This window comes from Myotis myotis, unplaced genomic scaffold, assembly GCF_014108235.1.
Source record: "Myotis myotis isolate mMyoMyo1 unplaced genomic scaffold, mMyoMyo1.p scaffold_m19_p_14, whole genome shotgun sequence".
NCBI lineage: Eukaryota > Metazoa > Chordata > Mammalia > Chiroptera > Vespertilionidae > Myotis > Myotis myotis.
The window spans coordinates 39,715,792-39,740,018 of NW_023416318.1; the positions used below are offsets into that span (position 1 = coordinate 39,715,792).

Sequence of the window (24,227 nt, forward strand, 5' to 3'; positions counted from 1 at the left end):
GTTCAAAGGCAAAAGAGAGGCAAAGGCAGGGGGCGGAGCAAAGGATCTCCTGAAGCCTTCCTAAGCTTAGGATTCAATGTTCATTTTCTTCTAAAATCTCTTAAGGGACAAGCAACTTGCTCATGCTACGTACATTTTTTAATAGATTACAGACTATTTAAGGAAATCCCCTGCAAATTTAGAATTTAAAGTTTCACAGTAAAAACTGATCCACAGTGAAAGGTATTTTTGTATGTGGCTAAACAAAAACTTCAAACATTAAATAAAAGCCATTTGAAAACTGAGGTTTCGACTATTTTGAGTGAAAAAAAAAAAAGACATGGAACACAAAACCATGGGATATAAAGCCAAGGAAAGTCTGTTCTCTTCCAAAAGGGGTATGATTTACAGAGTAGTACCAATACAGGAAAGGAAAGTTTCTAAATGACCCAGGAAGAATGTGACCCCCAGAGTGTTTCTTGGGAGTGAGTCACTTAGGCACAAACGAAGTGAATGTCAAGATGCTAATGGTTTACTCCATTCATAATCCACACTGCCCATCCCCAAGTGAATCAATCTTTTTAATTTTATACATTAAATGAGTCAACACCTGAATTCATTTCATCAGCCTTTAGTTAAAAGCGTTAGCAACTTTGTACGTACTTTCACATTCTATCTAACTTATTATCAACATTAAAATATAGAGCTATCAAAACCATATGAAGTAGATGAATTTACACCTAGATGGCACAATTCAAAAGGTCAGGAGTGGAAGTTAGAGATAAAAAAGCAAAAAACAAAAAACTATGATTCCCGTTACCCCTGATTGCAATTTTGGGGTGTGGAAAATAGAGAAGAGAGAAGAAACTAGGCAAAAGATAGGTCTTTCAGTGAAGAGGGACCATCACATTCAACCCACTTTCTGGAAACCCACATTGGCCATCATTTTTGAATAAGCCTAGAAAGTCCACTGGGGACATCCTTGCAGTACTCAATGTCCTTATTTATGTGACATTTTCCCTAAATGACAGTTATTAGAAACTTCAGTGGCTGTTTCCACAAATTGGTCCTCTAAAAGAAGACAGTAATATAAACAGAACAGTGATACTAAGTGAAATTAACTTTAGGAGATTTAGAAAACATACAAGTTTGAGAGATAAGGCAGTCTAAATGAGAGACAATTATTTAAAAGAAGTTATTATGATGGGAGAATAGTTTATAAGACAGACATAAGGAGCCACAGTGATTTCAAGGTGGCAGATTCTAGACTTAACAGAGAGGTTTCGAAAGCATTTGAGAATATCAACCAAATCAAATAAAAATTACTCAATTGAAGCAAATGGGAAATTCCTTGAAGTGTAAAATATTTTTTAAAAAAAAACTTATAAAACTCTTCAGTTATACAAAGCAAAAAAAGATGACTGAGAAAAGTATCACTTCCTTCCTTGGCAAAAACGAGATGAGTAAGTGTAAAAATACTCCACTTAAAACAAGCTACCTTTGGTTTTCTCTAAAAAAGTATTAAAAATCAGTTTTCCGGAATTAATGCTACATACAGAAACTAAAAATAAAAACTATATTTGGGAAAAAGGTAACAGAAAGATATGATTCTGGACTTATTCCAATCAATAGGTTCCGAAGAACAGATTTTATAGAATAATCAAAGCATGTGGGTGTCAACAGTTATGTGACCAAGAACTGCGATAGTACAGAAGCATGAGTAAGAAGAAAAGAGGAGAGTACTGGGTTCTAGTTACTATCAATTGCTTTTTTACAATCATTTCGTCATTTGAGCTTTTTTCTTTTTAAGTGAATTTTGGGAAGTTAGAGTATAACAAAAACTACCACAGCAGTTATGGCTGTTAATAAAAACTTCATTTAAGAAATTTAACCTCAGAAATCACAACTGCACTGACTTTTTATAGGATTTGAAACATGTCATTATCATCTTAAAAGCTATCCTGTTTTCTCTTCACCTAAGAAAAGAGACCCTGTTTTATTTAGTATATCACCTCTCAAAAGACTTTTTTAAAAATATGCAATCTGAGTGAAGGAGGCAACTCATAACTGTACTTATTAAAAAAAACAGAATGGGGCCAGAAAGTGGCTCAGATGGCTCAGATGGTTGGACATCGACCTGTGAACCAGGCGGTTGTGGTTCGATTCCCTGTCAGAGCAGGGGGCGTGCAGGAGGTGGCCGATCAATGATTCTCTCTCATCAATGATGTTCCTACCTATCTCTCCCTCTCCTTTCCTCTTTGAAATCAATAAAAATATATTTTTAAAAAACACACACACACCAAAAAAAACAAAACAAAACAAAACAAAAAAAAAACCCCACAGAACGGGTATAAAACTTTTCTCAGACCTGTAAGGTTTCTGGAGGGGCAAATTTTTGCACGATGTTCTACAATTCAGTAAGAGTTCTTTGAAAGTTGAATGTCCCACCGTTAAAACAGTGACCGTAAGGAAACAGATGTGCTACATTAACCTGCAAGGGAAGAGGATGTGTCACTTACATGGCTTCTTGGGGCATTTCTGGCATTTGTGAAAGCCCCAGGAGGTCCCCACGGTTCCGCAGCAGTCCTCCTGCTTGGAGAGGCCAGGGAGCGCTTTGCCACACTGCAAGGACGGGGTGTGAAATTCGCAGGTTAACTGAGTGCAGGACGCCCCACTCTAGAGCACTGCTGAGCTTCAGCCACATTATCAAACAGTCATGTTGTTATCAACAGAATTAGAGAGGGGAAAAACACCTCTAGAACTGCAAAACAGAACACCATGACGGAGTTAAGACCACACTGAAATGAACAGGCATATTTCTAGAGCTTCCTGGCATTGTTAGTCTTAGGAGAATCTGTCACTGTTCAGAGCGCTTTATAAAACATACGCTTCCAAGCCCTTTTTTCTCTTAATAGAACCTGCAAATGTAAAGATCAATATAACCCTTTAAAATTTTAGTTTCAACTATCAGCGGATCATCAGGAAACAGCACTCCAAGGGCAGGGTAGGTGTGTAAACCTTGAGAATGTGGCACAGATCCCATCTACAAGGGGCTGTTGGTCTCCTTATAACCCCAGGGCCCGGGCAGGGAAAGAACAGAGAGGACAATACACGAAATGCTCACTGGCTGAGCCAGATCAGCTCTCACAGCTCCAGCAGTGGCGAAGGCGCCAGGCAGCCAAGCGGGCTGACCTAGGAGGTCGGCCAAGCTAGGAAGACACTGGCAGGTTTAAAGAGACCAGGAGGCAGACGAGCAGGGCTGGAGGCCACTGACCAACGGCAGCTGCCCAATGTAAAGATCCATCTCATGACCTTGGTCAGCCACAGGAAGTCAGGGAGGCTGAGAGGCAGGGGTCTGAAGAGAGACCAACTCAGTGAGGTTGGGAAGGTCTAGGAAAGCAGACCCTGCTCTGTGTGCTGATCCTGGGCAGGGAGGACTACTCCACCCCTACTGTGCAGGCTAAGCCCACATCTCAGGGGTCAGTCCGTGGCCTTCATCTGCCTCAGCCTCCACAAAATCCTCTAGCGGTTTCAAGAGTCATCTTTCCAAAGACAAATCTGATCACATTCCTCCACGGATGATACACCGGCAGTGACTCCCACTGTCTGAAGGCTGCAAACGCCCTGGCCTGACAAAGAAGGTCCTTCCTATTCCTGCCTAAGACAGCTTTTCTGAATTTCTCTCTGCCCCCCTTCACCTCTCTACACCCATGCTTCAAGCATCCTAAAAAACTACAGGTTTCTAAGCTGTCTTTCCGAAAGCTGTGCCTTCTCTCTCTGATGGCCTTCCCTTTTTCCTTTGCCCGGAGAAACTTTCTTATCTCATGAGCCCCAACTCTGAGTAACCATCACTGGAAGCCTCATGTCTCCTCAGTTTTAGCAAGTTCCTCCCTCCTCTTTCCTCCAGCACTTTTCTCACAGTCCCACAGCCTCTGCAATGCATTTTACTTGAATGTAGACGTATCTTATTTACCTTTATATTCCAGTGCACAGTGCACATCGCAAATGCTCAATAAATGCTCTAGGGAGGGAGAGAGGGAGGGAAGGAGGGAGGAAGGGAGGGAGGGAGGGAGGGGCCAGTTGCCATCCACCCAGGCGAGCAGTGGCTCTGTGAAAAGCAATGGAAGTCAGCCAATGCACAGAGGCCAGCGAGCAGGACACTGTGGCAGCAAGTCGGGCAGGTGGTGTGCCTTCCAAAGGCAGCAGGGAGTGGACACGGTCACCTGGCAGCCTCCAGGGACGTCTTCTCTCCCACGGGTCCTGGCATGCTGCATTCTGAGGCGCTAAGTGATCCAAATGAAAAGCGGAACCAGAGGTGGCCCAGCCCAGTTCATGAATTTTCAGTTACATCATAGCTTTGAAGTCATTAGGTTGTGTGTTTGTTTGTGGTGTTTAATGATTCTGGCAGGATGCTGTGTGCGCTCCAAAGCTGGAACATGGTGACAGAGAGAGGGGGAGAGCGAACACATGAACAAATGGAGAACCTGGGAGAAGAAAACCACGGACTGGCTGATTCAAGTAGTACCCAGACTCCTTCAGTTTAATCTCAGAGGCTGCCATGTGAAATGCAAGGCAAGGAAGAAGGAAGAGGCAGCCATGCTCCAGGCATGCGACTAGGAACACAATGGTCACGTTAAGAAAAGGTGAAGGGATTGAGAAGTACAAACTGGTAGTTACAACACAGTCACAGGGATTTAGCTAGAGCATTAGGGAATATAGGCGATATACTGTAATAACTCTGTATGGTGCTGGGTGGGTACCTGACATACCGGGGGGAACACTTCATGAAGTATATGATTGTCTAACCACCAAGCTGTGCACCTGAGACTAATACAACAGAATATTGAATACAAACTGTAATTGAAAAAAATATTTTAAGAAAGGACACAGCAGTCTCCACTGTGGCGATCTGCTGTCTTTCCAGTTTTATCCATCAGGCTTATGTGAGACACCAGTGCACATCACATGTTGATCATTCTTGTATCAGGCTCTTCGGGTTCTTCTCTTCATCGTGCAAAACTCTCAACACTTACTGATTTTATATGCTCAAACATTTAGTAGCAGTTAAAATCCAATTTTCACATTGGATTCCGAGAATGTTTGACTTGGTACGGCGAAAATAAACCATGTCTCTCTACCGGGCCTCACAAAAGGTACCAGGTTTTCGTTACAGGACTCGGGCCGCTTTATCCCATGGCTTTGTTTTTGCAGGTCCACAGCCAAGAGCAGCACAAGCCTTCCAAATTGATGAAATAAACGGCCGTGTAGGTGGTACCAGACACTGTGTTTCTTCCCCAAACTGGGTCTGCACAGCATGAGAACAGGCTGCAAGGGATGAAGGCAGGCTTACAGCAAGGCACTAAGTTCTAGGTATGTACCCTTTTAGTGTTTGAGCTGTGAAGAACTTTCAACATGTGGCCAGAAACTCCACCCAAGAGATCTTTGTGGCCATACTCAGGGCTCTCGCACGAGACGACCTAATACCATAGGTCCTCCCTGGATGTGGGAAATAGTTAGAGGAAATGAAAGAAGAGGAAGGATCTTCTCTCCTCCATGCCGAAAGGCCACATGGGAGAGACCACTTAGAAGAGGATGCTGGAATTCAGAGTCTCCTCTCAGACGGGAGGATTCTGCTTCTCCATGAGACATAATTACATGGACACAGACTGATTCTGCCTAACTACATTTTTATGCCCAGATTGAGGTGAGTTTTACAAGTGAAAAACACAAGTGGAATTTCTCCTATGTGAATCATTCACCACATTTTCAAAGAAAGCCAGTCTCTCATTTCATGGCATACCTTGTGCATAAGCAATCCAGTAGAAGTGTGCTACACTTACAACCCAAAGTTCAGCTATTTCAAGTCAGAAAGAAAATTCTATCCTGTCAAAGGGGCAATGCGCTTTAGCTCCCCCCAAAATTCATACAACTCCATGCTGCAGATTAGGGGACACTGAGTCCACACACCCATGCTAGGATTCTGCAAATGCATGATCCACGTAGAGCAGTGCAAAGGGAACAATGAAGGTTCTTGTGAGAAACCGCCTATTGTCTTCACTAGCAGAGAGGTTCAGACAGAGAACCTGGAAGGCTGGTGACCTCTGAGGTCCTAGCAAAGGTCAGAGCTGTGCACACCACCTTTGTTAATCCAGATAATGGTAGCTGAAGCAACCTCCCCACCTTTACTCATGTAAATCCTTATTGATAAAATAGTCTGTGTGTCACTGGAACCTCCCTGCCTAAGAGCTATGGGTGTATCCCATACCAATAAAAGCTTGGAGAGGCTTGAGCACAGGAAGAAGTCCTTCCCCTTGTGTTAGACTTACCCGCCTGGCCCCCAATATTCCCAAATTATCTCTTGTCTCTTCTCTTTCATTTGTGTGCGGCTCCTCTTCCAGATCCTGAACCCTGAACCACGCGGGACGTGGAAAGGAAACATTTACCACAGGTTCTGGCAACCATGCCCTGTGGGTATCAATTAAAGGAAGTAGAAAAAATAAACACTACCTGTAGCCATGATGGCAGAGTTCATACATGTTAAAACGTGTTTCATGAAGCTAGTTACATGATGAAGTAGGACTAGTTACAAGTCCTATTAGTAGGACTTGCGGCTGCAAGTCACAGGAAGAGAGGACCCAACTCATTAAACAGGAAACCATTTCAACATTTAACGCCCCTCAACAATGGAAGATACTGACATCTTCACTCGGAGCACAGACTGAGTGAACACCTCTCAGGAATGCCCAGAATATAAAGCAGATGACTTCTATGGTGTATGCCAGGTCTAGGGTTCTATGTTCAATATACTGTATACTGATATATATATATGATTTAGGAAATGTAAATTAATAGACACTAGAGCCAACCTCAAGTACCTCTGTTGCTCTCACATCTGATTCTCCTAACCACATGGTGGTTAGGACCATGTCAGATGCACTCCTAACCACCTCTTTTGTCTGATTCATTGCAACCCTTGCAAGAGTACACAGGACCATGTTTAGGCAGGAGCTGAAGCTAGACAGTAACTCAACTGCTATATTGAGGAGAAAGAGATTCCAAAGAGATAGAACAACTCTAGCTACACCCAGGGCCCACCACCAACAGGGAGAGGACCCAGGGTGAGTGGGTAGGAGGAGAAGGGCAGACAAAGGCAGGCCCAATACAAAGAAGTGGGGAAAGTCAGAGAATGAGCTGGAGCTGAACCAGGGAGAGTATTCCAAACTTTCGACTCAATTTGTAGTTGGGGATCAAAGGAGACAGGGAAAGGGAAATATCCAGTTTCTTTTCCCAAAGCAAAACGGTTTGGATTGCTTCCAATTTAATATTTGGCATCTTCAAAGTAATGGCAGACACAGAAATATTGATAAAGAAGAAAGAAAGAAGAGGAGAAGATTAAGTGTTTTTATAAAAGTATAATTTTTATATCTGGTGATTCCCCTCAAAAGTAAAAAAAAAATAATTATTGGGATAGAGTATATCATTAATGGGGGGGTGGAGAAATTATATGTAAGGTAAACATGACCTGTAATCATCAGAGGACCAAAAAAATTGAAATTGAGTAATTATCAAAGGCTCATTGATTATTCTCAAATAGCAGAAAGGACTTAAGTTCAGCATAAATGATCTCTTTTTTTAACAAGACATGTTCTAACACAAAGCAAACACCCGGGCGTTTCCATGTTCAGTAGAGTCAGTGCTTTCCACACAATCATGTTCCCTGTGGGCCCCATAAAAGGAAGTGTACAGATAACAGTAGCTGAGAAAATGACAAGACATAGCTTTTGAAGTTGGACCAACATGGGTCCAATTACCACCTACATGGCCATGGGCAAAATTCTCAACCTTTGCCTACTTCCTCCTCAATATAATGGAACTAAAAATGTCCATTTTCATAGAGCTCTCAAGAGGACTGAGATAAAATACACAAGAGACAAATCCTACATAAAAGATGGCCAGCATCCATGAGAATCTCTCTCAGTATTAGACTCCTTCCTCCAGGGCCCTCATTTACAAACAAAGGACCGAGGAATCTAACAGTTACTCCATATACCAGTGATGGCAAACCTTTTGAGCTCGGCCTGTCAGCATTTTGAAAAACCCTAACTTAACTCTGGTGCCGTGTCACATATAGAAATTTTTTGATATTTGCAACCATAGTAAAACAAAGACTTATATTTTTGATATTTATTTTATATATTTAAATGCCATTTAACAAAGAAAAATCAACCAAAAAAATGAGTTCACGTGTCACCTCTGACACGTGTGTCATAGGTCCGCCATCACTGCCATATACAATATCCCAGAGTCAACTTACAAAGAAGAGACATGTAAATAAATAGTTCAGATAGACATAGAAATAAGAAAAATAAGGTATTCTTAAAATTTTACTTAAAATGCCCAGGTTTTCACAAAAGTGTTCTGGCTAATAAAGAAACGCTCAGAGAATAAATGCTGTGAAGGCTTTGTAATTATATGAATCTCATCTTAATTCTACTCAAGAAGCACAACCTGGTGTCTCTGAATTACAATAATTCAACCAGTAAAATCAATGTTCAAAAACAGCAGACAATTTTACTTCAGGAACATCAAGATCTTTCTGGTCATGGACCATGTCTTGGTGCCAGAAGACCAAGACTATGAAGCTAAAACAGTGGAGCCCGCTCTGCCTCTCCTCACTGTAAACATCCCTGGTCCAATCATAAGACTGGAGAACACAGAACTCCCTAACACAGATCCCAGAGAAATAGCTGTCCTTTCATGTTCGGCTAGTGATGTAGACTGAATGTGTGTGTGCCCCTCCCCCCAAATTCACATGTCAAAGTCCTGACCGCTAGTGTGATGGTATTAGGAGGTGGGGCCTTTAGGAGGTGATTAGGTTTAGATGAGATCATGGGGGTGGGGGCCGTGATGTAATCAGTGTGCTTATAAGGAGAGGAAGAGACCAGAACTCTTTCTCCCTTTGCCATGGCGAGGGTGCAGCAAGAAGGTGAGTGTCTGAAAACCAAGAAGAGAAATCTACCAGAAAGTGAATCTGTCAGCACCTTGATCTTAAGACTGACCATCTCCAGAACTAGGAGAAAATACATTTTGGTTGTTGAAGCCATTCAATCTATAGTATATTGTTATGGCAGCCCAAAACAACTTATACAGATAGCCATGGTTTCTTGTGAATCCTCCTTCCCCAGAAGAGATGGACTAAGAGCCAGGATGAAATAGTAAAGAGAACAATGGAGTAAAAACCAAAAAGCCGAAGTTTTAGTCCTCACCAACCACAAACTCAATGTAAGTCGTGAAGCAAATTAACTTACTTCTCTGGACTTTAACATTCTCATCATTAAAATTTTAAGGATAAACAAATTGCTAATACTCATTGATGTGCCTAAAATCTATGATTTTATGAGGGTATCCTGGGAGCTATGGTGGAACAGTGTCCTGTGTCATGGCAAGCCAGTGAAGGTCAGTGTTCCTTAAATGTCACCTGCCTGCCAGGTTGACACACTAGATTCCGTAATGCCACCTGTTATCTAGTCCTAACAAGATGCTCTGACCTGGACCAACTTGACAAGTGATGTCCAGAATGGGCCTCCTCTTCTCTACCCTACCTCTTGCCTACCCCTTCCTTACCAGTCTATACTCACAAAAAAAGGCAGCTCTATCTTCCTGAAAGTCATTATGGCTCTTCAATGGCTCCTTTCTAGATTACATTATAATAACTAATTATAATGAACTAGAGGCCCTGTGGACGAGATTCGTGCACTCAGGGGAGGGGCGGGGGGGTCCCTCAGCCCGGCCTGCGCCCTCTTGCCGTCTGGGAGCCCTCGGGGAATGTCCGACTGACAGCTGAGGCCCACTCGCCATGCCATCAGGTGAACATCCTTAGCGCTGCCACAGAGGCAGAAGAGGCTCACTGCACTTACCAGCTGTGAGCTGGGCTCAGGGCTTCTGGGTGAGCAGTGCTCCCCTTGTAGGAGCCCACTGACCACCAGGGGGCAGCTCCTGCATTAAGCATCTGGCCCTTGGTGGTCAGTGCATGTCATAGTGACTGTTCATTCCGCCATTCGATCAATTTGCATATTAGCCTTTTATTATATAGGATGATACATTATCAATAGGCAAAATATCAAAAATTATTGGAGATCGTTACAGAGATGCAGATGTTGTCTGCCTTGAGCTGTGACCATTATCACGTCACATTAGAGTCAATCAACCCATACTACACAGTGTCCCATAAATCATGACATCTGTGCAGTTGCCATGCTCGCTTCCACCCACACCCAGAAGTACCTTATTCCAATGTTCTGCCATAAAACTCTCAGGGATTCTGGCAGACAGAAGTTACAACCTGAGAACAATGAATCTGGTTGAGGGATGTGAATGCCATTTTTGGAAATCTTGGACTTCTTTAATAAAAACAAGAATGAGGTTCCTTATGGGGAAAGTTCTCACTATATGTAATGGGTTGGATTAATCCAAACCTCTGTTACAGACCTTCTTTGTTCCTATCATCAATCTTTTTGCTATGATATAAACACATCTCCCCTCTGGCAAAGTAACTTTTGCCCATCTTCCGAGGAAATGGCGTTCTCCTAGCCTCTGGACCAACTATAGCTCTAAATTAAACTGAAAACCCCCCTGAGAGCTCTTCAATGTCCATGTACAAGAACATTAAATATGTTTATATCCGTGTGCCAATAAGAAAGAGGGTCCAAATCTCTGAACCCTATCACTAATGCAGCTACGGCAACATTATTTGATCAACTTGTTCTAAAGGCCCGTTGTCATGAAGGAGAATAGTGTACGATGGAGCACTGGCAGGCTAACAAGCATTGTCTCATAAGAAGAAGAGGAAAACGCTTAAATACTTCCAGATTTTCTAAAAGAACTTGTAAAAAATTTGCTTTGGCTTGAGCAGAACATTCTTCATCAGCAAGGTTGGTTGTTGTTTTTTTAATCCACCCAGCTTTCTTTTGTTAGAGTAATTAAAACAACGTTAGGTATTTTGAGGTATCTGGTACCACCCTAATCCTCTGATATTTCAGGCTATTGATTTTATAAAGTATCAACTGTGACGGGGGCATTAACTGCTGGAAATGTAGCCACATCGATTTCTGAGAGTGTATTTGTTTAAGGCCTGCTGAAGCCAAACCATGGGCTTCAAGGAATTCCAGACAACTACTTTAGTTTATGAAACGGTATTTTAAAAGTTACACCAAGACAAAAATGGTTTTAAAGTAACACACAAAGGGAAATAACTCTTAAGCGTGAAACTTCTGATTTGACATCTTTTCTAAAGAAATGATCAAATTTGGGCTGCCTATTTTATCCATCTCTACAATGATTTGAGCAATAGTCAAGTCTACCAGGTGGTGATACATGTGTGTCTTGCTATTCTTAAGTTGCAAAAAGAGTAGCTAAGTATTGTCATGACTATTTCTGACATGCTAATTCCTATTAGCCTTTCCTTGCAGCAAAACAATATGAATGACATCATACATGCTAGTGCTACTGGTAAAAATATTAAAAAAGTTTAAGTTCCATTACCAAGGATGTGTCTAAAAGGATACACTCCTATTAAGGGAGGAAATAAAGGTGGGTATATAGGCATGGTTACTATTACTATGGCAACCAGATCACTCCCAAATGATGAGAGTAAAGGTCTCTTTTCCCCAATGCTTATTCCTACAACTGTATTGAGAGACATTTTCTATATTAAACTTCAATGTCTGTCCGTTTCCTTTTTATGTATATAGAGATATTGAAAGGAACAAAAACCATGTGGGGCCTCACAGCACTATGTACATTGTAACACGTGCCTCATTGGGTTAAGCTTTCCATTTTTTTGTGTCGTATCCAAGTACACAGAACTCAAAACTAATAATTACTTGTGGTTTGGTTGCAAGTAGCATAGAAAAACTGAATGCCACAAATCATATTAATAGCTTTTTTTAGTTCTCTGCAAGCAGGGAATCAAGTCTGTCTCGACCACTGCTCTGCCACTTGGCAGGAACATTTACAGCTCACCTAAGAACCACTTGCTTCCCGCCATGTCCCAGCTCCCTAACTATATTAGTCAGCTCGGGCTGCCATACAAAATACCACAGATTGAGGCGGGGGAGTGGCTTAAACACAGACACTCCTTTCATCACAGTTCTGGAGGGTCAAGTCCAACCTCAAGATGCCATCAGGGGCCGTCTGGATGAGGACTCCCGTGCTGGCTTGCAGGAGGCCACTGTCTTGTTGTGTCCTCAACATGGCAAAGAGAGCAAACTCGCTGGTATCTCCTAAGAACACTAATCCCGCCGGCCAGTGTGGCTCAGTGGTTGAGCATTGACCTATGAACCAGGAGGTCACAGTTCAATACCCTGTCAGGGCACAGGCCCAGGTTATGGGCTTGATCCCCGGTAGGGGGCACGTAGGAGGCAGCCAACCGATGATTCTCTCTCATCACTGATGCTTCTCTCTCTCTTTCTCTGAAATCAATAAAAACATGTATTTTTTAAAAAGAACACTAATCCTATTGTTTTCAGGGCCCCACCCTTATTAATTCATTTAATCTTAGTTACCTCCTTACAGACTATCTCCAAATATAGCTGCAATGGGGTTAATGCTTCAAGTTATGTATTTGGAGGTGGAACACTATTCAGCCATAACACTGCCATAAAACTAACAGTGAGAGAGGGCCATGTAACTCAGTCTGTGTAATGGGCTACGGGAAAAGTCCTGTGTGTTCCCTGCAGTAAGCACCTCTCTCCCTCTGCTACAGGAACTGAGGAGGCTGTGTATTCTAGACAGCACATCAGGAACACGGTGAAACCACCATTAGCCTGAGTCCCTCAGAGGTGAGTAGCACAGGGGCCCCTGCTCACCTGTCAGACATCTAGTGCATACAAAATAGAAGTTTTTGTTGTGTTTGTTACTACAGCACAACCGAGCCTAATCTGACTGATGCTCATATATTTACTAACTACTCACCTGTGCCCAGCACTGAGCTCAGCTCATAAGAGCCGCGCCCTCATGAAAAAGACAAGCTTTGGGAGGTGCTGGCTTCTGAGAGAAGTGTCTTAAGTCAGTGTGGATTTGAGAGCTCATTCTAGGTGTTGTATCTGATATCTGTATAGCTTGCTCTGTCCACAGATCTGGTGCCATTTGTTAGTATCAGTGGGATCTAGGATCGTGGAAAAGAAAGATGTCAAAATCATCACAGTCAGAGGACTGTCGAGCTAAAAGAGGTCTTGGTAGTCCTCTCAGCCAAACCAGTTATTTGTAAAGTAAAGAAACTGAGGGCCAGAGAATGGTGTTTGCCAAAATGGAAAAAAGAGCTATCGACTTGGAAATAACAACACAAGTCTGTCCCTCCCTCTGTGAGCTTCAAGTTTCACTTAGGTAACTGGGAGACAAGACTACCTACTTTTCCTTGTTTTGAAGTTGTTCTGAAGGCCAACCAAGGCCATAACTGTGAATGTTCTCTATCAGCTATCAATTTTATAAAAATACACCGTCTTCCTAAGATGCCTGCTCCAAAGCCACAGGATATTAAGACCATGTTCTTAACAACTCTATTAAAGCTTGCACAATCTAAACCAATCCTCCTCAAGGTGGTCATCTTGAAGGCACTTCCGTCTTTGTTCAAAATATTTAGAACTCCTCTGTCTGGATTTCAGAGTTCTCTTCAGGGCTAAGGACATGTTCTTTTAAATACCTTCAGTGGTGGCAAATCCCTGCTCCCTGGAGGCTGAATTGACCATAGGAAGTTTCCAGTTCATTGAGACTACAGTAAATGAGGGAGCTGCAGGAGATTAAAGAAAGACTGACTTTTCTGTGCCGCTCATAAACTGGTTCTGAAACAATTCTTTTGAAACAGAAATTTTGAAATACAGCCGCAGTGTTACTAGAGTAAATGCAGAGTCTCAGAGAGAGATCTTGTTGAAAGAGAATCTCCAATCTATATTTATATATATAAAAAGCCTGTGGCCACAACGCTGTAATGCCGTAACAACCAAACAACCAGTCACCAGGAGGTGCATTGATGGATCTCACTGGCGCGGTGGGTCTGGGTCTGGGGTCTCGCACAATTTCGGTTCACACAGTGTGGCCCACAGGCTCTGATCGCAGCAAGGCTGGTGGCTGGAGGACAGAGTGGCGGGCAGGTGGGTGTGGCGAGGCGCGTGCGGGTGGGCGGGGCAGTGAGCAGGTGAGTGGGGCATGCATGGGTGAGCGGGGCCATACTATTTCTCGCGCTGGGCTTCTAGTTTTACATATAAATCTCTTACAATCAAAAGGAGGGCAAGAGAAGAAAAATATGGAATTATGGGGAAAAAAACAAAAACAGGACTATCACGGTGGCACGGAAGGTGCAGGGTGGAATAGGACAATTACTGTGTTGTCGCTCAACATAGGGCCATGTTGCCTTTTTCACTGTAACTTTATGGATCAGATTGCAAAGGGCTGGTTTTTTTGGGTTTTTTTTCCGGTTTGGGGGTGGTTTATTTATTTATTTATTTTAGTAAAACAGATGATTCCACTTCATCTGAACAAATTTCAATTCCAAAGTATCATGTAGACAACGCCAAGAAACAACATCAGACCCTAGAAATACCAGCTGTGACTCTTTAAACGTTTTTGTAATTTACAGAGCCTAAATCAACCATCAATTTAAGCCATGGTCTCTTAAAACTACTTCCAACATGCTCAACACTATCATCTTCCAATGTAACGACCACAAGATCTTACCACTTTGCCAATATCAGAAGTGATGTAACTTCCGCTCTGTAACACACTGCCCCATAATTATTTTCAATGCCTATTCTGCAAAAGCAAGAGTCTAAGTATTAATTGGTGTGTTATTATAGTGAGCCCTAGAGGTATAAAACACAGAAATTGGATATCCCATGTCATGATAAAGGCATTTTCATTGCCAATAAAATGCAAACCATCTGAGAGGATGGGCGTGGGAAGAACCAAAGAAGCATGGACTTGCTCGTCTATGAAACAAGTCAGGCTCAGTGAACACTGGACTCTTTGGTGTCCAAAGATATTGGTCTGGGTAAAGACTGGATATTGGGCAGGAGGAAAGGTAATGTCTGGGTCATCACCCATTCTCTGAAGTCCTCTACTTCAGTTCTAAGAATCTGTATTTTGATGATCCTAACAGTTCAGTCCCACATTCTCCATCCAAATAAAGCTAGCCATCCTCCCTGCCACTTGGCATGAGCCCAGGGACACGCAGACATGTTCCCTTTCACAGACAGCAGCTCCCCCTTTGGATCCAATACTCATCTACACCGTCTTTTCAACTCCAGGGAAGAAGTCCCTGCTTGAAGCTGGCAGGGCTTGGAGGAGCAGGATCGGCAATACTGTGGCTCCGGGCACCTCTCACGGAGGTGTGCGTACCTTCAGCGATACCTCTGCTGTGGACACAGGTAAGGGTTGGCAAGGATGGCCCCTGCAGAGCCACTGGAGACAACCAGACTCACTCACACTCAATTAAATGCCTCTTGGATTGTGCCAAAGCAGTGTTTGAGTGGGAGACTGAAGAAAAGCATAGGAAGGGCCTGGTGTTAATGACATATTCCACCTGAAGAAGGCCAAACATCAGTAAATGCAATCAGCGCGCCCCAACATGTCTCTCTGCTCGTGGAGAAGGCAGACATCTGGTGGCTCCCGCCCTGCCTTCCTTACGCCCTGCCAACAGCACCTCAGCAAGGTGAAGTTCACCTGGGAGGGCTTGCCCTAAGGGCACGTGAGCTGCGGAAATGGGCAACATACATACCTGTTGACCCAGTTCTCCTTCCGACATCAAGAATAATACATATAACACATACATGACAGGCTAAGAGTCTCTGGTAAGTGTTTGATAGTTACTCTTTCATTAGACTTCTCATCTATGTTAGTGGGTGTCGTTTTTGGTCTCAATCTAGGGAAAGAACCAATGCGAAATGAGTCTGGCATTATCCCTGTCAGAAGAAAACTATTATTTCACCAGTGCTCTAGGCTGCCCCTCAGTTATACTCCTCCAGTCAGAGCAGAGGGAATCCTCTGGAAATTAAATATTAGGTCTCCAAGCAGAACTGATTATTCCAACTCCCTTGGTAGGCTACTAAATTCGCTTTCCATCCTGAGCAGAGATTTTGAACATCTTCAGCCCATCTCTGTATCTATGTCTGTACCTACTCATCCACCTGTATTCTCCCTGCCGTAGGGAACTGACAGGCACGGCACCTGTTCCCCCTCCTTCCTCACTGGCTCATGTGTGGGGAAAACCAAGAAATATTTTTCTTCAAAGTCTTGTGACAGAGTATCGAGTTTTTTTTAAAGTACTTTCAGCCATGTAATTAGGATACTTTCCACTTCAATGAACTCACACTTTCCTGTTAATTTCTCTACGATGCTTATTAAAAAAAAACATTTTCTTAAACAAAAGCTAAGTGCATCTGTTTGGCCCTTTAGAAGTGTGTGTTTATGTGTGCATGTGTGCGTGTATGTGTGTGTGTGTTCCAGTGCTAAGGCTTAGAGTTTGATGATGCTATTGAATTTATCTGCCAAGAGACCTATCTCCAATTAAATAATCTTTTTCTCCAATAGCCCATTCTGTTTCCATTTTTCCTGTCCAAAAAGAGCTGTTGGAACAACTTCTGAAAGTTCTAAGGGGATCCCAAACAATTCTCGTGCCACTTTAACTCGGTTTTGCCCCAGGTCTTATTATTTATATGACCAATAATTAAAGGGGAAAAAAGGCTTTTCCAACAATTTTACATCAAGAACTGATCCTCTCTTCCTATTCCATAAACATTATTGTCTTCTATAGAATACATCTTAAAGAATTTAACCTTAGTTTGTTTCTTGGGGGTGTTTTTTTTGTTTGGGGTTTTTTGTTTTTTTACTGTTAAGGGGGATTCTATGTTTGTAAACTATAAGAGTTGGTTTAGATATTATTTGATCATCTTTATCTGTGTAAGGACACTGTACTAGAAATATCTTTTATTCCGTTTATCTTTACTCCAGGTTTTCCAGCATTTTTGTTCTTCTTAGTTAACTCAGGTGTGACTCTGTGGACTTTTCTGATCTTCTGGCATTTGCAAAAAGATCCTGAAGAGTTTTTTTCTCATCCTACAATGCCTGTGTCTAATGAAGGAGCACATCCCCCCCTTTAACAAAGAGCATAGGATTGCACACCCAGGCAATGGCAGACCCCAGCGTGGAAGCTGAACCTTGAACCCTACATCATGATTCTGAACTCTCCACAGACAAGACAAGGTCTTTTCATACCATCTGGCATCATTAAGTAACTATAAATATTTATTTCCAGCAATTAGGCAATAAATAAAACATGTTGGAAACAACCAAAAACTCAGATGCCAAGTAAGTTTCAAATTGAAAGCAAAGGTCACAATGGAAAGCAAAGGGTGCCCTTGCACAATGGGAAAGGTACATACATTCAATGTCCCTGTGGAACAAAAGTAGATCACAGGGGTATTTTCTGAAATTTGACCTCTTCTTATAGAGGAACACTAGCATAGAAATGTTCACGTTTTAAGCACATGTAAACATGAGATTATCTTGAAAGTAGCTGGTAATTGTAACCACTGGAGATGTAATTCTAACTTGATCTATACAGTGAGCAAACTCTCCAACATGTTTTCAAATATACATGGTGCACCCTGTCTACTGCAGGAAGTCAGGTACCTAACTCTGTCAAAGCTATGACTTGTCAAGTACTTGAAACTTGATTTACATTCAAGAATCCAATTCCTCCTCCAAGCCACCCCATATATTTATTGGATTAATTTCTATTCTTTTAATACTTTAAAGAAGTATTGTACCTAGCCCAATGCACATAAAAATCAATACTTTATATGATGTTAAGACTCAGAAATTATTATTAGGACACTGAGAGATTGAACATCGCTTTCCACAATAGCAAGGGTCCCTTCCACCCATATCTTGACACTGTCAAGGTGGGAAGCATTATAGTTGTTTCTGATTCCATTATTCCTGTTCTTTTCTCTTTATATACATGCCAAAGAAATGTCCTCTGTTCTCATGAATCTATCATCACTAGATCTATTCACTAACCACTGAATTTTCTCCATTAATCCTCTTCCACTCCATCTCTAACACAGCTGTGGATTTCCCAATTGATATCCAAGCATACACCCTTCTTAATGTCATTCAAGAATGAGGCTGCTTAAAACAAGATGTAGCTACTCATCTTCATCTCACAATCCTCCCCCAAGGGCCAGTTAATCAATCATAGCGAGCATTTATCTGATTTCTGAAGCAAGGGAATTCAGAATAGTCCTACTCATCACCATCTTTTTCTTTGCAGCAGCCCATAATCAAATCCTGATGCTTGATTCTTTGCAAAAGCCCTTATTGTCATCTCTTTATTTTCAACTTTTCTCCTAGATTAGACCCTGATCATTTCACAATTGGACGAAGGCCAACTTCTCTTCCCTGGCCTGCTCATGTCTACTCCACATCCACCTACCCACCCCATTCATTCAGAACGTGAAACATTTTAAATTATTTTCTAAAAATTCATTAGCTCTTTAAAGTTACAACTTTTAAAATCAGCTTAAAATTATATTATTCCACAGGCATATCTCTGAGATATTGCAGCTTCAGTTCCAGACCTCCACAATGGAGCAAATATTGCAATAAAGTGAGTCACATGAATTTTTTGGTTTTCCAGTACACATAAAATTATATTTACACTATACTGTTGTCTATCAAGTGTACAACAGCATTAAGTCTAAAAATATACGTACCTTAATTTAAAATACTGTATTGTTAAAAAAAATTGCTAACTATCATTTGAGTCTGTTGGAAAAACAGTGCCAATAGACTTGCTCAACGCTGGGTTGCCACAAACTTTCAATTTATAAAAAATTCAGGCCGAGACCGGTTTGGCTCAGTGGATAGAGCGTCGGCCTGTGGACTGAAAGGTCCCGGGTTCGATTCCGGTCGGGGGCATGTACCTGGGTTGTGGGCATATCCCCAGTGGGGGATGTGCAGGAGGCAGCTGGTCGATGTTTCTCTCTCATCGATGTTTCTGACTCTCTATCTCTCTCCCTTCCTCTCTGTAAAAAATCAATAAAATATGTTAAAAAAAAAATTCAGTATCTGGGAAGCACAATATAATGAAGCACAATAAAAGGAAGTATGCCTATATTTGTACATTTTGAAAATTTTAATGTTTCCCCCTTTTTATCCTCATAAGAAAATTTCAAATATGCTGAGATATTTGATACTACAACGACCTTATATACCCACTTCTCAGAGTAAACAATTGTTACAATGTTACAATATTTGGGTGTAAATGCATTTGAAGACAAATTATAGACATAATGGCATTTTACCCTAAGTTTTTCATTTATCTTCCAAAAATAAAAACACTGTCCTACAAACCCTAATACCATTATCACACCTAAAAAATTAATAATTCCAAAATGTCATCTAGTATCTAGTCTACACTAAATTTCCCCAATTGTTCCCCAAATATCTTCTAGAGATGGGTTGGCTTTTGTTGTTGTGACTCTTTAGTTTCTTTCTAGAAAAGTCATTCTACTTTTTCCCCATTGTATGATTTTTCTTAAGAAACCGGGCAATAATATCGTATACTATGAATCTGCCTGATGGGGGTGAGTAGGGGTTATATTTTTAGCTTGTTTCTTTACCCTCACTACAGTTAAGGTTAGGTGTAAAGGCTTGGTTAGACTCCGATTAAACATATTTGGCATGGTTAGTTTTAGGGTGATATGCAAAGTTCATACTGGACCACATCAGGGGGCACATGAGGTCAGTTGTCCCACTTTTAATGACTCTGAGTTTGATCACTTGATCAAGGGGGCTTCCCATATTCTGCCTTGACACCAAGTCATTTCGATGGCCCTGTGCCTCGGGTTTACGAGGCTCCATGCTGTGCAAACATCTGCCAGGAATCCTGAGCCAGTTCACATCTCCAGTCTCTCCATACTTCTTCCTCACCCATTTCTTGCCAAATTCTCTTTCCTCTGTTTAATTATCCTCCCCCTTTTCTCTGTGACTTTGGCTTCCTAACCAATTGCCCATTTTCCTCCACCACCCAAGCAATTTGTGAAACTCTATTCTATGAAGCTTCCCAGAACTTACTAGTAAATACATTAATCACAGTTCATGCTGGGTTCTCAACCCCAAGCTTTCTGCCTAATTATTAGAATATGCCACAGAAACAAGGCCTATTTCTGCCAAATTTTGTTTTGTATATGCCCTCTTATTGTAGCACACAAACATAGATGCTTACTGATAACTCCATGGCATTATAAGTCTCAATAGTTGAAATCTGCAGCTAATAAGACTATTGCCATGAGCAAAGCACTAGTGAGCATTTATGCAGCTGTTTTTACCATTCATTTTAGAACATCCTTTTTTAATATATATTTTAATTGGTTTCAGAAAGTAAGGGAGAGAGAGAGAGTGATAGAAATATCAATGATGAAAGAGAATCATTGATCGGCTACCTCCTGCACACCCCCTTTTAGGGATTGAGCCTGAAACCCGGGCATGTGTCCTGACCAGGAATCAAACCTTGATCTCATGGTTCATAGGGTGATGCTCAACCACTGAGCTACTCGGGCCTGGCTTTACCATTCATACAAAATCTACCTATACCTCCCCCTCTAGCTGGGTATGCAAACCAACCATAGCAAGAAAGCACAAACGTTTTCAAATATCTTTGTAGGATACATCTTATGTACTAGTAACTATTCACCAGTCATGTATTTTTTTCAAGATTGTTCATTATTATTTTCTATAATTTGGATCATCCTAATTGCACTAATTAATCTGGCGATCATAGACATCCAGCACTGTGTCTCACCAACAGGAGACAAATATATACTAAGAATGTTTTCTAAAACCAGGTCTTATTTTGAAGCTTCATATTAGTGACTACACCTGCAAAAAGAATTAAGACTCGAGATCGCTGTCTGGATCATTCAGACCGAATGCCAGAGAGGCATGCAGATAAAGCAGAAGTATTCCATTGAGTTTGAATTATTTAAGTAACTTCCCCAGTTAGCCAATTCATTTTAATTATATGGTCCAGCTTAGGCTGAAAAGTAAATAATGCTTTAATCTTTTTTAGTTAGCACATTTCGGCCTAATATTACACAAGAATAACAAGTTTGTGAATACTTCATTTTCTTGCTTTTTATCATCTGTGTTCCAACTTGGAAACGGGAGAAAGGCACTGGGCACACAATTTTAAAAGGATCTGTTTTTTCCTTCCTCATAACCAAACTAAGGTGAAATGACTAAACAATGCAAATGGCACCAAATTCATCCTCTCTCTCCAAAGCTGGTCCAGGGCACAATTTGTGAAGTGCACGAAGTATATCTTCAGCCCCACTGCCCCTATAAAAAGCTGCTCTTAGCACAACCATCAAGACTTTACTTCAAAGCTAAACTTAAATCAATCCTGTTCCTTCTTCCAAAAAGTATGTGCTTAAACTTTGGTCTTCAAAAGCTGTGGCAGGTTTAGGAGGCATTTCAAGTATCTGAGGGCTACACCTATTAACCTATTAACCGGCAAATACTACTACACAACAAAGATTGCGTTTGGGGAGATCAAGCCTTCCCTGCCTTACTGAACTTACATGACATAAACAATCACTGACTATTATTAAGTTTGAGACTATGGATAGATGAGTATCTTCTAAGCTAGCATTTGCATAGTTTTACAACATTTGCAAAACAGTGCTCAGATTACCTTGTCTAATCTTAACAAAACCCAATATTCTTATCTCCACCTTACAGATAAAAAAGCTGGTTCCCTGCTACCAAGGTCTGGGCCCCTAGTTATAGCCAAGATCGTATAACTCCATATGGTGCTCTTTCTACTCAGGTCTACAAACCAATTTTGCCTTCTTTCCCTGGGAGAAAGGTGCTAACCCTACCATGGATTTGCCCAGAACCTAAAAGTATTTTCCAGGTTTCTAAAGCAACAACAACTGATTCTTGTTACCCTCAAATATTTCACACACACAACATTCTTTAAATATTCAGGTAAGAAGAGAAACATAATAAATTCACCCCACTTACTCTTCTCATGTGAGGCTGAAATCATGATCAAGTGACAGGAGGAGAACCACAGGACAAAGCTATGTCATAACCACATAATCCCAAAGCAGTCAGCACCAAGTGGTTTGGGTAAAAGAGCCAACGTTTTTGTTGCCTTCATTGAGCACTTTCAATGATGAGTTTTAAAAGAAAATCGGCCGAAACTGGTTTGGCTCAGTGGATAGAGCGTCAACCTGCAGACTGAAGGGTCCTAGGTTCGATTCCAGTCAGGGGCATGTACCTGGGTTGCAGGCACATCCCCAGTAGGAGATGTGCAGGAGGCGGCTGATTGAAGTTTCTCTCTCATCGATGTTTCTGACTATCTCTCTCCCTTCCTCTCTGTGAAAAATCAATAAAATATGTTAAAAAAAAAAAAAAAGAAAAGAAAATCGGCCTCCCTTCTACTTTATGATATAGATATAGGCCTAAAGTTATATGTAAACCCAGTGCTATTTAAAATGCACTTCAAACACCTCAGTCATTGCCAATCCAGTTATGAGTTTTTATAAAGAAAATAAAAGATCACAAATTATTATTGTGTGATGGGTTCAAACCCAACTACACCTATTAACCTGCAACTACTACAAAAAGGCATGAGTATTTTCAAAGCCTTTGCAGAATATATCTCAAGCCTGTCACATGTTTTACACACAGATCAACTTAACTGGAAAACAGAAACGGCAGTCAGGGACGTTCAACAGCGTTTCTGGAAGGTCGCTACTTAAACATTATCTTACAGAGCAGAGGTTGGAAAGCTTTTCCTGTAAAGGGCCTTGCCGACCATATTTTAGGCTTTGCAGATCATACGATCTGGTTGAAACCGAGCCATTCGACCGTTAAAGGCCTGAAAGCAGGACAGGCAATATGTAAATGAGTGGATGTGGCTGCGTTCCAATAAAACTTTATTTACAAAAACAGGCCCATGGGTCAGTTGGCCAAGCCCTTCTATAGAAAGTCATTTTACCACGTGTGGCTTTCCTGTGAAAATGAGACTTTTCTAGAAAGCACTGCGGAAACAGGCTGGGCAGTGTTGAGTGTTGCTCACCTGGGACCCGACGGTTTCCTGGAAGCAGCGGCCAAGCTGGGTCTTCGCAGCCACAGGATAGATGTGAGGAATGACTTGCTGGTGGGAGTACGTGGAGTGGACGGTCTGGGTCTTCTGGACGGGAAGCCCTTGGTAAGAGATCTGGGATTGGCCTGGTTGGGCTTCTTTTACCTTCTGGCCAGTTGGGCCATCGATTCTGGAAACCTGATGTATCTGGACTGAGGCCTCCGGGGGATGCTTCACGTGGATATTGACTATGTTGGGAGGAAATTTCACTGAAACAGATTGGGAGTAAAGGCTTGTTAATCATGACGAATTAGCATGCGAGTCAGCATGAAAGTCAATTTTACTCACATATATACTTATACGCATATGTATTATACATAGGAAAAACTATACAAATGTAATGTATACATATATTTGCCACACAGCCATCAAAATAAGTGAGAATAAAAGGATACATTTAATACAAAAATTAAATCTGAATTTATGTTTTAAAAAATCAACTAATTACAAAGAGAAATTAAAACCTCTCGCAGTAACATATTCACTAAGATAATTTTTTCAGGTGAGTCATAAAAGTATGAAATTCATGCAGCTTATGGGGAGGTACATTTTATCAAATAATAGTAATAAAGACTCAAAAGTTGGATTACTTTTGAACTTCTCATTAAGTTCCGATTGCAAAGTTGTGGCATATACTTTTCTACACTAAAAGAGGAAACACAATTTCATAGAGCACAGTTCTCTTGCCCTTAAATAACATATTGTGGGTATACGTTGGTGCTTATTGGGACACACACACGAAATACCGAAGTGTGCTATTTTATATCTGTAACAAGACTCACTTTCTGCCACGTTCAAACACAATTTCATCTTCTGATGCTAAGATTCGGGTTTTAAAGAATAACAGTCAGTAACACTCTCTGACCCCTTTTTTAAAAACTGTGCATGTCTAAGAGATGCCAGGTTTAAAAGAATGAATGAGTCACAAAATTCCTGAGCTCCAAGTGACCTAGTTTACCTTCCTCTACAGAAGAATATACTGAAGCCCAGTGAGGTTAAGTAATCATTTCGAACTAAAACCAGGCACTCTTCAACTATT

General features: G+C 41.4%; 1 protein-coding gene across 16 annotated transcripts in view; it reads right to left on the minus strand.

The window, feature by feature from the left end:
* The window catches only part of LTBP1 (latent transforming growth factor beta binding protein 1), a 344,018-nt gene that overhangs the window by 139,150 nt on the left and 180,641 nt on the right, over nucleotides 1-24,227 (minus strand). For all 16 annotated transcript variants that reach the window (XM_036334902.1, XM_036334896.1, XM_036334900.1 and 13 more), the window contains 2 exons: nucleotides 23,123-23,397; nucleotides 2,499-2,601 (listed from right to left, as the gene is read on the minus strand). In XM_036334902.1, the coding sequence (XP_036190795.1) occupies nucleotides 2,499-2,601; nucleotides 23,123-23,397 (378 nt within the window). The remainder of the gene's footprint in view (nucleotides 1-2,498; nucleotides 2,602-23,122; nucleotides 23,398-24,227) is intronic.